The sequence below is a fragment of the Bos taurus genome, chromosome 4 (assembly GCF_002263795.3).
Source record: "Bos taurus isolate L1 Dominette 01449 registration number 42190680 breed Hereford chromosome 4, ARS-UCD2.0, whole genome shotgun sequence".
Taxonomy (NCBI): Eukaryota; Metazoa; Chordata; class Mammalia; order Artiodactyla; family Bovidae; genus Bos; species Bos taurus.
In genome coordinates, this window is record NC_037331.1 from 119,427,134 (window position 1) to 119,440,418 (window position 13,285).

General features: G+C 50.1%; 1 protein-coding gene across 5 annotated transcripts in view; it reads right to left on the minus strand.

Annotated features, from left to right (window-relative positions):
- Positions 1-2,591: 2,591 nt before the first annotated feature.
- ESYT2 (extended synaptotagmin 2) overlaps positions 2,592-13,285 on the minus strand; it is a 78,084-nt gene continuing 67,390 nt past the window's right edge. For 4 of the 5 annotated variants that reach the window (XM_059886015.1, XM_059886014.1, XM_024991304.2 and 1 more), the window contains 7 exons: positions 11,439-11,588; positions 9,946-10,331; positions 8,926-9,024; positions 7,420-7,551; positions 6,057-6,162; positions 5,690-5,739; positions 2,592-5,598 (listed from right to left, as the gene is read on the minus strand). In XM_059886015.1, the coding sequence (XP_059741998.1) occupies positions 5,553-5,598; positions 5,690-5,739; positions 6,057-6,162; positions 7,420-7,551; positions 8,926-9,024; positions 9,946-10,331; positions 11,439-11,588 (969 nt within the window). In that variant the 3' untranslated portion in view covers positions 2,592-5,552. Of the gene's footprint in view, positions 5,599-5,689; positions 5,740-6,056; positions 6,163-7,419; positions 7,552-8,925; positions 9,025-9,945; positions 10,332-11,438; positions 11,589-13,231; positions 13,277-13,285 lie in introns of all 5 variants that reach the window. The other variant, XM_059886016.1, reaches the window with a different exon arrangement.

The window sequence follows — 13,285 nt, forward strand, 5'->3', positions numbered from 1 at the left end:
TTTGGCTAGTTTTCTTTGAACATACTTGCCTTGACTCAGATGTTTTTCACTTAGTAACTTCTTGGATAAATTCTCTAGAAGCCATATTCTCTGTCACATGCTGCCTCTGAAGTCTCCACTCAGTTACCCAATTTGGTCAGCTAGTGACCAGTCAGAGGTTTCTTTAATACTTTGGACTCCTCTCCCAGTATTCTTGGGCTTCCCTGATAGCTCAGCTGGTAAAGAATCCGCCTGCAATGCAGGAGACCTGGGTTTAATCCCTACCTTGGGAAGATTCCCTGGAGAAGGGAACGGCTACCCACTCCAGTGTTCTGGCCTGGAGAATTCCATAGACTGTGTAGCCCGTGGGGTCGCAGAGGCACGACCGAGTGACTCACTTTCCTGGTACTTGGTGAGAGCTGGTGTGTGTGTGGGGGGGGGGGGGGGGGGGGGGGGTGTTGTGCCCCATCACGTGGTCCTGCTCAGCCCTCACCCCCGCTGACGGAGCCTCAGCACAGCTGGAGGTGATCGGCCAAGACTCACTCACGTGCCTGTGCATGAGTACACCTTCCTAGACGCCCAGGGATGGGAGAGGTTTCCCAAGCCCTCTTTGACATCTATTTCCCAGGTTTTCCTTTTTAACATTTTTTGGTCAGTCTCCTGTTAGTCCCAACTGGCCTCACCACCCCAGGGAGCTGCAGCATGAGAGAACCACCACTAACTGTTTTCGACACGGTCTCCCCAGGACCCAGAGCGCCAGTGCTCCGGGACGGGTTCTGGGGAACGGGTTCTGCGCCCCCTCCTGATCGGCTGCAGGTCTCACTGCCAGTGTGGCGCCAGGCCTCTGTAGGATGTTTTCCATGCTGCTTTCTAATAGCTATTCTTGGATAAGACACAGAAATTTGTTTTTATAACTGGTCCTTTATGAAATACTTGTTCAAGAGTTTTCATGACTTGCTTAGGTTTTTCATGTTGACAATCTCGTATTTGAAAATGACCTTCTTTCCCAAGACAAAATTTATAACCTGTTTCTGTCCTTGTTGTATTGCCCAGGGTTTCCAGGTTAACACAAAGACAGACAGACTTCCTGGTCCAATTACTTCTCAATTATACTATTGGCTTTTGTCTCAACAGTATTCTTTACGGTGGGTGTTCATCAGTATCTTTCTCTTTAGCCATAACTAAGAACTGTCAATTGGTGTCTCTCTTTCTTTAAATGGAAACTTGTTAGGACAAATTCATGTTATTGTTACTTAAGGTCTGCCAAGTTTAACAAAGGTCCGTCTAGTCAAGGCTATGGTTTTCCCAGTGGTCATGTATGGATGTGAGAGCTGGACTGTGAAGAAAGCTGAGCGCCGAAGAATTGATGCTTTTGAGCTGTGGTGTTGGAGGAGACTCTTGAGAGTCCCTTGGATTGCAAGGAAATCCAACCAGTCCATCCTAAAGGAGATCAGTCCTGGGTGTTCTTTGGAAGGACTGATTCTGAAGCTGAAACTCCAATACTTTGGCCACCTGATGCGAAGAGCTGACTCATTTGAAAAGACCCTGATGCTGGGAAAGACTGAAGGCAGGAGAAGGGGTCGACAGAGGATGAGATGGCTGGACGGCATCACCGACTCGATGGACATGAGTTTGGGTAAACTCCGGGAGTTGGTGATGGACAGGGAGGCCTGGCATGCTGCGGTTCATGGGTTGCAAAGAGTCAGACACGACTGAGCGACTGAACTGCAGTTTATACATCATTTATTCAACAGATACCTTTTCATCAACTGTGTGCCAGGAACAGGGCTAAAGTGACTTTGTTTAGCTAACTGGAAGATAACCTGTCCCCCACCCCCACCTGTGAATGACTGTGACATTCTGGAGATTCTTGCGTGGGGAGTGGTACCTGCTCAGAATTCATATTTGGGGTCTGAAATGACAGACTGCTAACCCTTGTTAGCCCATCCTTGTTTACTGATGCGGCAGGAAATATTCTTTTTTCACGCGACCTGTGAAATGGCTGTAAGAATATGAAACTAGCACATCCCCCCGCCTGAGGCTTGCCACTCTAGGAGCCATTCGCAAAAGTTAAGTCTTTTTACTTTGTTTTCTCACCTCCCACCATGTCTGACACATAAAAGAACCTGGCATCCAGGCCTGGTCCAGATGATTATTTTCAGACAGGAGCCTGCCATCCCTCTAGGTCCGCCAGCTCTCCGAGTACAGTCGATGATGCCGCACCCCTCGCCTCAGCGCGCTTACCGGCCCCTCCAGGCGAGCAGGTGGGCCTGTACTCAGTGACACTGCCTCCAGGGCTTTCCCTCCTCCTGTTCAGACCAGACCCTCTTAGCAACTTCGCAGAGCTCTGGCTTTAAAGACTTGTTTTTTCTATTCATGATTATCTTTCAGAAGAGCTGTTTTCAAAACTCAGAGTCTGAGAGAGGCAGAGAAGAATCAAATTAAGATGGAAACTCCAAGGAGTAATATCAGTGATCTGATACAGTTCTGAAAACAAAAGAATTCACAAGTAACATATACAAGTGCTATACTACACACACTTTTCAAATTGCCTGGTTCCACACTAAACATTTTACTTCAAAAGACAAAGGAAGAATAAATCACAAGCGAGGTAACACAAAAAGTTTTATTGAATAAATACATGCACTGTCATGTAAAATTAGTTGAGCAAAAAGGGCATTTTACAATAAAAAACAAAAACAAAAAAACCCCTCTGCTGTGTTACATCTGCAGGGGGTGGTCCAGCTAGAATGGCGTTAAAGCAACAACCGCGTACAAACAACCAGTGTTTGCATTTGGCTTCAACAGTTCCTGACAGAGGAGGGCTGACCCTTGACGAGGAATAAACTGTGGTGAACTCTGCTGTGAGGCGTCTTCTGTTCTAACCTGAAGCAATGCCTCACACTTCACACTTTAAGGCACAGGATAAGCAATAAGGTAACAATTCAAATTAACCAACGTTAATTTTCCCTCCATTGGTTTGGGTCAAGGTAGAAAAGTTGAAGTTCCCTTTTCCCAGATGAAGCAGTTAGTCAGAACTGGTGATGAAGGTTCTGAGAAGTGACTGTCCATCGCCAGGATCACGGAGCCCAGGGTCTGGCCTAAAGCCGAGTCTCAGCTGCCCCACTGGACACAAGAGCTTTCCTCTGAACACACGTCAGCCATAAAGGCAGAGTCCCAGCCTAAGAGTCATCCCTTCCCTTTACAGAGAATGGCGCTGGCTGCTGGGTCTGTCCAGACCCAACCGTCCACACAAAGGGTGGGCATCGTGCAGCTAACTGGCTTTGTTTGGGTTTTGAACCTTTCGTGGCATTTACTTTGCCTAATTGCTTAAGTAAAGCATTCCATGTAGCACATGCAGCAGAACATGTTGAACAGATGAAGTGCATGGCTACAAAACCCAAATACTGGGGATGTTGGCAGAAATCATGGGTGTGCTAAATTTCAGTGAGTGTTTCCCTTCTTTTAGAAATTATGCCAGAAGCCCTTCAAAAAACCTGATTTTTTGGGGGAGCAGCAGGTACCTCATGGCTTGTGGGATCTCAGTTCCTGACCAGGGGTTAAATCCAGGTCCCTGGTAGTGAAAGCATCCAGTTCTTAGCACTGGACCGCCAGGGAATTCCCACAACAAACCCAATTTTTAAAAAGTCTCCAATAAATCTAAAACCATGGGCAGGCCACTGGATTTAGTAATGACCTGTTTTCCTCCTGCTGCTAAAACACCAGAGTTAGGCGTTTCCTGTGTGTGTCATCAGGCTTGCAGTGCCTCCCGCGCTGACGGAGGAGTTGGTCTCTGCTGGGGCTTCGGAGAAGCTTTATGGCCCAGGAAGCTGCAAGGGCACCGGGTCTGCACGGCTGCGTGAAACGTGCTGCGAGGCTCCGGGCTCCACCACCCCCTGGGGTCAGAGTGTGAAGGGCCAGAGCTGAGCCCCAAGGGCAGGAGAGGCAGTGCAGAGGCAGCGTCCACAGGCACTTGGGCAGTCAGGCCCCGCGAGCGTCCAGGAGTCACGCGGGATGAACGGTGAGGTCGCTAAGCTCAGAGCCGCATTTCCCCCGGTATTTACACAGGGCTGGAGGATGTCCTCATGGCTCAGGGTCATCTGCATCCCGCAGCTTAGAATAGTTAAAGCTTTCTGCACACGTGCACCGTGTTTAGGGCACGCACAGCTGCCACAGGCTACGGAATCTCACCTCCCAAGAGGCTTGGGACCTTTATATACTTGGATATAAAACGTGCTTTTCCTAATCTAAGAAGAAAAAATACTCCGAAATAAAAGTTGTATAACAACATCCCAACACTGAGGTCAGTCACGGCATGAGGTGAGGAAACCCAGTAGTTACTGACAGCCTGCGGCTGCCGTGCCAAGACCCCTGGGTCCCCACGGTGGAGGTGCCGGCTCCGCCCCGTGCGCGTCACACCGGCACACATGCACCAGCTCTGCCCCGTGCGTGTCACACCAACACACGTGTGCCAGCTCCTCCCCATGCATGTCACACCGACACGCGTGAGCCAGCCCCGCCCCGTGCACACCACACCAACACGCGTGCGCCAGTGGCGGCTTCCCACATCATGTCCTATCTGCTCACCCCGACCTGTCTCACAGCCTCTGCAGAGACAACCTGAGTTAGTCTTTCTTTTACAGCTGAGAAAACACCGAAAATTCCACAACAGACTAACCGCTAACACTGAAGTATTGTATTTCAGGGAAAGGATTATGTATCTGTACTGTTTCATGAATAAGTTATAACAAGCAACTAAAAATAAACTTAAGACGTTCTATTTTATGTGAGAAATTTCAGATTAGTGCGCTGTGAACCGTGACAATTCTTGTGATATTTTATATTGCTCAGCTATACATTTTTCCTTATAAGCGCTACAACTGACTCCTTATAATACATCTTTATATTTATGAAAGTGTAAATATTTTGCATACATTCTTTTACCATTCATAATGAGCAGAAATATACTAGCATTTACTAATCTTTCAGCTTTTCTTTTTAAAAAGAAACACCACAAAATAGGTCACTGAGAACTTTTTCCTGCAAAGACAAAAATGATTATTTGTAATAAGAATTTAATAAGTTTCAGAAGAAAAAAATATATATATTTCCTTGATCCATTTTCTCTGAATTTCAAACCAGCATGTAGAGATAATAAAAAATAGTCTATTCATACGGCATAGTACACCTCAGTGATATACAAAACAAGGCAATAATAAGCAGGTCCATACATCGGCTTCCTAGGAGACAGCCGACATGTAGCTTTACACACACAACAGCTGGCCGCTATGCTACGCACACCGTGACAACTGCTGAAATACTAGAGGAAATTTAAACATACAAAACTTAATGCTAATATTGGCCAAATACGCCTAAAGTATCAACATTTTATAAAACCGTCACGGGGCTAGTAACCAAGTACGTGAAATTATAAAAAGAGCATGGGTGTGTCTGCGGGGGCCGGGGGAGAAGGGTGTGTCGGTGCAGGGCAGCGTGGGTGTGTCTGCGGGGGGTGTGTGTGAGGGTTGTTGGTGCAGGGTGGGCAGGTGCAGCGGGGGCTTCTTGGCGGCGGCCTACGTCACCACGTGGGGCCTCGTCCCGTCTTCTGTGAGGTCGTACCTGAGACATAGGAAGACAGCAGACACGCGGTCACAGGGGCCATGCTCCTGAGTGGACTCACGGGCTCCGTGTCTGTCGGGGGGACACTCACCACTGGGTCCAGCCTTTGGCGAGCTCTTCAGATGCTAGACCAACCAGCACCTGTGGGTTAGAAAACACCTATAGAAGTGGGTTCTGGCAACTTGCACTTTGGGTGTCTCGCTTTTCAATTTTTCTGCCCTTAAGATCTACCCATGACCTATGGTTGATTATACCCAAGAGGCCCTTCCTGTAGCCAACGGCCTTGATGGCAGGTTATCATGCAGTGTCAGTGGAGATAATTCATATCAATACTGACTCACAAACCACTCACGGCAGCTTAGCTGACGTGGATTATCCATGCACATAAATCCAGTCCAAAATGCACACTTTGGGTCAAGTGTTTAATTTTTACAACATGCAGAACTTTTTAAACCTACTTTGCCAAGAAGCCCTTTGTCTTTGGACAGGAAGCCACCGCTGTTCTTCACGGCCACATCCAAGGTTCTCCTCTGCACGTCTGGCAGTGAGACGCTAAAATCAAAGCTGAAGCAGAAAAAGAGGATCATCGTACACTTCTCCAGAATTTTGCTCTGTTTTATTATAACTAAAAACTGACATTTCTGTTTATGCTGCTGCTGCTGCTAAGTCACTTCAGTCGTGTCCGACTCTGTGCGACCCCAGAGACAGCAGCCCACCAGGCTCCCCCGTCCCTGGGATTCTCCAGGCAAGAACACTGGAGTGGGTTGCCATTTCCTTCTCCAATGCATGAAAGTGAAAAGTGAAAGTGAAGTCGCTCAGTCATGTCCGACTCGTAGCGACCCCATGGACTGCAGCCCAGGCTCCTCTGTCCATGGGATTTTCCAGGCAGGAGTACTAGAGTGGGTTGCCATTGCCTTCTGTTTGAGTCCACTCCAAACATGATCTTTGTTTCTTTATTGTAGAAGTGATCTCTTTGGCTAGATGTTTAGACCTGGCCCTTCAGGAAGACTCAGTTTCCCGCTCCGCCCCCCTGCCCCACCAATTATTTCCCAAACACAACAGGAGATTGGAACCCTAAACGTGCGAAGCTGACCCTGTGGCCCCCTGGTGTGGACACAGTGCCTGAATCCTGGGGAAAAACCTGGGCTGTGGTGTGAGACACCTGGGCAGTCCAGGCCAGTCCCTCCCCTGCAGACCAAGGGGTGAGAGCTCAGAGCCCTGCATGAAGGAAGATCAGCACCCTCAAAGCAGCCTCGTAGAAGAGGCATCTGCAGGCAGCTCCTGGCGGCTGAGGCCAGAGGCTGCCGGACAAGCCTCCAGCAGCCAGGCTGGCAAAGCAGAGGACGAGGTCGGAGGCTTCGCAGGACACGTGGATGCGCTGGTCTTCCCAGAGTGAGCAGCCTGACCCCCAGGTTTGCAGGTGAGTCCCCAAACTTGTAGTAGCTGTGGCTGACCAAGACCAGCTCCTGCTCGTTGGTTTCTGGCCTCAGTTTAGATGAAGTCACCGGTCAGAAAGCATGGTGAGCAACTAGTACCTTCAGCAATGGAATGTCAACTGAATCAATCAGTGGACATCGACATCATTCAACTTGTCATTTCCCCGGATGTCGGTGGTGTTTGAGCCATGAGGACTGGGGTCCAGCCACATGTGCGCAGGCCAAGGCTGCTGGGGTGTGGTCTGAGGATCCATGTGGTACTCATATCTATCAACAAGCCCCCGACTGCTCACAGGGGGTGTTTTTCGCTCAGCCTCCCCATAGGCACCACCTGGCCTTCCTCAAAGGGCGGCGTAGACCGTCCGCCCCACAGCGTGGACCATACCTCTGATCAAACACGGGGTTCAGTGTCTTCTTCGACACGTGTGTTTTCCTCCTTCCCGACCTCCTCTTGTCTGGTAACAAATACAGGCGGACGTAGGGATCAGAGCCATCCTCAGAGAAGGCGATGAGATTTCTTGTGACACAGACCGGAGAACACTGGGTGTTAGGGTCTAGAAAAATGCCAGTGAGCACCACACGAGAACCTACCCCGACTTTTGCATTTATCCCGGCGCTAAGAACTCAGGGAGGCGACTGTCCTCTCCTGTGCTCACGGGCTTCCAGCAGCCGCGGAGGTGGCCTCGGCCCCGTCTCCTCAGCCCAGAGTCTGGGGGACGCTCTGACTCCCTGCTCTGCTGCCAACAGGGAAACCACAGCATCACCCTCCACACTGCTTCACTGGCCCTCCGAGAGAGGGGCGCGGCCAGCCTCCTGGGAGGCCCCAGAGGCCGTGCAGCCGCAGTCCTCAGGACCGCTCCCTGGCCTCTGCTCAGGCCGAGGATGCCCTCCTCCGCCCTCTGTCCCCCTGAACCCTTCCGTCACAGACACATGCCCACCTCCTCCTCACTGCTCTTGTCCCAACAACTGGGCCAAACACACCTAGTATTGAACTACAGCTGATCTTTAAGGACCTATGTGGTTCTGTATCCACGGAGTCAGCCAACGGCAAGTGGTGTCGAGTGGTGACATTTAGGACTGAAAAAAAATCTTCCTGTTGGTGTAGCCACACTGCTCAAACCCACGGTGTCCCAGGCTCAACTGTCCCTGCAGCCACTTCCACCTGCTCACTCATCTCGAGGAGCCCGAAAGCCCAGAGGAGGGGCGTCTGGCCAGCCTGCTGCTCTGGAAGCTCTCCGAGGAAGCACCTCAGCAGCAGGAACACAGGAGGTGCTCAGTAAACAAGCATGTGTTGAACTGACCTACGTGCTCACATAATCATGTTTCTAAACGTTACTAATTTTCCTTCCCTGTTTTCAACACTTTTTTAGAACATCCAAATTTTTATATCACCTATTTACATCAGAGCTACTAGTGAGACCGACAAGTCACATAAAGAAAAATAGCCAGTCAGCCCTGCACCGTCATCACTGACAACCAAGCACGAGCCGCATCGGCACTGCTGCCTCCCGCTGCGCTCACTGAGCGGGCACACACCGCCCTGCCCTGGCACGCTCCTCCTGAGAGACTTCAGCTGCTCCTGTCACAATGCCAGAGATCTGCCTGCATCTTCTGAACTGTTAGCTGCTCCTGTCACGATCCCACAGACCTGCCTGAACTGTTAGCTACTCTGGAAACTGAATCCCCAAAGACACTTCAAAGACAGAAAAATACACCCGTTATTGTGTTCTAAAGGCTCAGTAACAGGGAACGTCTTATAGACTACAACATGGCAGTTTAAGGGAGTATTAAAAGCAAACAAAATGGCTGTGAACAGAAAATGTCATGGAAACCAGGATCACAGTCCCACTCAGAGCCCCGCCTGCCTGCTCTGCTCTGTAAGGACGCTCACCTGCAGGAGTGCACAACCACCACCAGCTTGTTCCTCTGCGAGCTGTGCCGGATGGTCAGCTGGATCTGCCCCAAGGGGGACTGTCCCAGGGTGGTTCCGCTAGGGAAACACAGCAGAGAGTGAGCTGTGCAGACGGCTCAGAGGCTGCGAGCACATTCCTTCCCTCACATGAGGAGGAGGCAAACCCACGAACGGGAACCCTGTCAAACTGGGCACAGATGGACCAGCAGGGTGCACATCCACTCAAGGGCTCAGTACAGCCCACTTCCTAAAACTGGGGCCCAAAGTAAGATCAAGACAGAGGCTCTCCTTACAGACATGAACTCTGTCTTCCTGAGGCTCTGTCTACCCGGGCACTGCCCGAATCTGTGCTCCTTTCTCGGAGCCCCCGGCCCCAGCCTCGCAGGGATGAGGTCACAGCCCTGGCCTGTCTCAGGCTGAAGCACGGAGCTCATGGACAGAGGGGCGCTCTCTCTGCACCACCTCCCCCGCCTCACACTGAGCGCGGCAGGGCAGCAGAGGAAGCTGTTTCAAATGGCAGCTCCCCCCACCGAGAGGAAAAGGCTAACATCTGAGGCTCTGGGTAACCACAGACTCTGTCCTTATCTAAGGGAGCCATGGACACACCTGTGACGAATGGGCGTGAGTGAGAAATCCATACAAACATCCCCAGACAAAGCACTGGGCGGTGTGGCAGGTGTGAACCCAGCATGGAAGAGCAGGGCTGTCCTCAAACAACAAACACGCCCCACTGCCACCAGGCCTTTCCCTGACCCGAGCTAAGGTCCAACAGGCCCGCTTCAGACACTGCCTTCCTGGCCTGAGGGTCACCCCACTGTTCTTAAGCTTTAAGTGAGCCAAACACTAGGCACCAGAAAACAGCAGGTTTACTCTGAAAGCCAGAGGCTCAGGGAGCACAAGGGCCACCCTGCCTGAAACCGTCTGGTTAAGACTGCGTTCCCCCCCGGCAGCCCATGGGGCCCGCGCCGATTCCGCAAGAGCGAGGGCACGTCTAGTTACTTCTCAAGCTGCCGCAGCCTCTGCCGCAGCTCCTGTGTGGCAATGGGCAGCGAGATGTCCGAGGCGATGCTTGGGGTGGGTTCCTTGACGGAGACGTGGCTGGGGGAGCCGGTGGGGCCCGCCTGGAGGCTGGAGGAGCTCCGGCCGAGGTCCCTTGGGCCCTGCAGGCCGGCCTCCACGGGCAAGCCTCGCTCCTCCACACCAGGCCTCTCATCGCCCCCGGCGACTGGTGTGGACGGGGCTGTGCCACCGTCACCCGAGCCCGGCGATGCAGACATCTGAGGCCTGACAGAGACTTTCCTGCCTTCCTTGGACACAGAAGGCCGTTTCACTTGAGCCGAGTGCTGGTGGTCTGGAGGCCTCTCCTGCTTCTCCAGGTGGAGCACCTCGGGGTGAAAACAGACACAGGATGAAAACCGCTGATGCTGGTCACAGGTGCACACGTGAGCAGCTCTAGGGATCCGCATCTGCAAAGTTTCTTCAAAACCTGGCACAAAACATTCAAAGCAGTCTACCTATTTGGCTATCGTACCACACATCAAAGAAAGTGTAAAACAGGAGTGTGCAGGCCACTCAACAGCACAACGCGCTCTGGCCTCTGCCAGCAGCCACTCTTGGCACAGGGTGGCAGCTTTGTGGAGGAAGAGCCCAGGTCATAAACTCCTCCTCCACAGACCCCTATCCCGCCGTCTTACCAGTGATCACGGAAGGAGAGGCTGCCGGACTCTGAGAGTCGATGTGGAAGCAGCCCCACCCTGCGAGCTCCTGCCACACCTGCTCTGCGTGTGCACACGTCCCCCGAGCAGCCTACACGTGAACCCCTGGCATCGGGGGTCATCTCGACAGCCTGAAGCCTCTCCCCAAGTAAAGTTGCAGCCAACACCCCCAGGGCTATGCTGGCTCCAGGAGTCGGGCTTCCAGACAAAAAGCTCTATGATTTACCACTGGAGACACTGTGGTCCCACCTGGAAAGGCTGTGACCACGCCCAAAGAGATTGTTTCTACCACACCCTCCACAGACTACTGAATTTTTTAAGAAGCTGGTTCTTCGTTTTAATTTGCATTTTAAAAATTAGAGTTTTAGCACTTTCCCATATGTTTGCCAGTTTTATTTTCAGCATTTCCTTAGGTACTTAAAAATGAATCATTGTCTCTTTTGGACAGAATTTATTTTTCCTGTAATCTCTACCATCTTGCAGAGTTTTATTAAATTCTCCCTTCTGAACGACTTTTGAAAATTTAACAATAGCAAAAAACTTTACTGATCCAGATAGCAATACTTTCTGGACCAAAGGATCAAAAAAAAGACTGGCTGGACTCATCTGAAAGTGTGAGGAACGGCTCCGGCCTGCTCAACAGCCGGGATCACCGCTGCCATCGGCGTCTGAGCACAAGCCTTGGTCATCGCTCCCCTGAGCTACACAGCCCTGCGTCCGGCACTGAGACTGTGTCCACCCAGGACCCTTCCCCCAACCACTCCTGACACTCAGTACCCTGAGGGCGAGCTTCATCTTCAGAGAGCTGTTGGGACCTGAGTTGCTGAGCTGGAACCGCTGGTTCAGGGTCATGTCCTCGCGGGCGAGCAGCTGGCTGAGAGGGATCCTGAGGTTCCCCAGCGAACACTGGTGCTGCTCATCTCTCACCTGCCAAACACACAGAGCGCTCAGCATGGAGACGGGGACAGGAAATGCAGGCGGCCCAAACCTGGGGTGTCAAAAACACACGTCGCCTTCCCCTTCTCAGTCACGTGTCCATAAATGAGGCAGGAGGAGAGCTCCTCAGGGAAACACAGCACCATATCCAGTGGTGCTACAGGGTATCCGTGTCACAGGGCCGGCCATCTCCTCCTCACAGGCAAAATGAAAATAAAAGATGGAAAGTCTTGTCCAAAGAATCCACTACAAGAACCCTGAGCCAGAGGCAGCAGTCCACACAAATCTGAAAACTAGAAAGGAATGTCTTAAATCCTGTGAAAATGGTGACAACACACATTCCTGGTGTTGTGCCGAGTTTCTACTGGAGAAACATAAACACTTATGGAGAGGACACATTTCTAAATTTCTTTTAAGCTTTCTATTCAAAATCTACAATAACCTGCTTTAAAGGCATGGCAATATCTGGCTACTGAATAATAACTTTCAGCTTTACCTCTACAACAGGAATTATTCCTGTTAGATTGTCATGCTACAGATTGTTTAAACAAAAAGAGTAAGAACTTTGATGGCTTCACAGACTATATAAAAATAATCAAATAATTTAACTGCACATGAAAACCTAAAAGCCTCATTGCTCATTTTTTAAACTGCAAACACAAAAGCATTTTTAAATGAAATAACTAAGTTTACAGAACTTTAAAAGTTATTGTAAATTCAAGGTCCAGTTACTATAAATTATTTTATGAGTGGGCTTCCCAGGTGGCTCAGTAGGTAAAGAATCTGCCTGGAATGCAGGAGACACGGGTTCAATCCCTGGGTTGTAGTGTAAAAATTATATTTTAAAATTATTATCCTGTCTTATTATTTTCTTAAAATTGAAGTACAGTTTATAACATTAGTTTTAGGTGTACAAAAGTGATTCAATAATTTTATAGACTAGACTCCATTAAAGTTATTACAAAATAATGGCTCTGTTTGTCTGTGTTGCACAACACACCTTTATTCTTATTTATGATGCAAAAATTCTTAATACAATTTTAGCAAATTGAGTATGTAAAAAGGATACTACATCACAAGTAAGCGGGGTTATTCCCCAAAAAAAGTTTGCTTGCAAGGCTTTCTAATGTTAAATCTTGAAAATCAATAGAGGTTTACAAATTTTAAGATTTGAAAATCAGTACTGCATTTCACCATATTTACGAATTTCAAAAGGAAAAACCACATGATCATCTCAAACACCACAGAAAAGTCTTTGACAATATTCAGTATCCACTCATGACAAAAACCTACAGCAAACCAGCAGAAGTAGAAAGAAACTTCCTCCAACATCAGACTTAGCAACAGGGAAACATCAAGGCTGTGCCTCAGGACCTGAAGGAGGCAAAGGTGTCTACTCAGGCCGAGGCTGGGCGGGCAGTGAGGCAAGGGAGGAAGGGAAGTGCCCTGACTGGAAGCAGACAGCACACAGCAGCGCCCGGGGCGTCCGCACAGAAGCTGCAGAGCAAGCACGCACAGCAAGGCTGACGGTGATGCCAACATACACACGCCAGCTGCAGTTCTAGACGCCAGGAACAATCAGCCAAAGGTGAGCATGAAAATCGACCCCCTCCTGCCCTGCTGCTAACACTCACCGCAGGAACATGTCTCGTGGGCCCATGGTGGCAGTTCTCTGCGTGCTGTGTGAT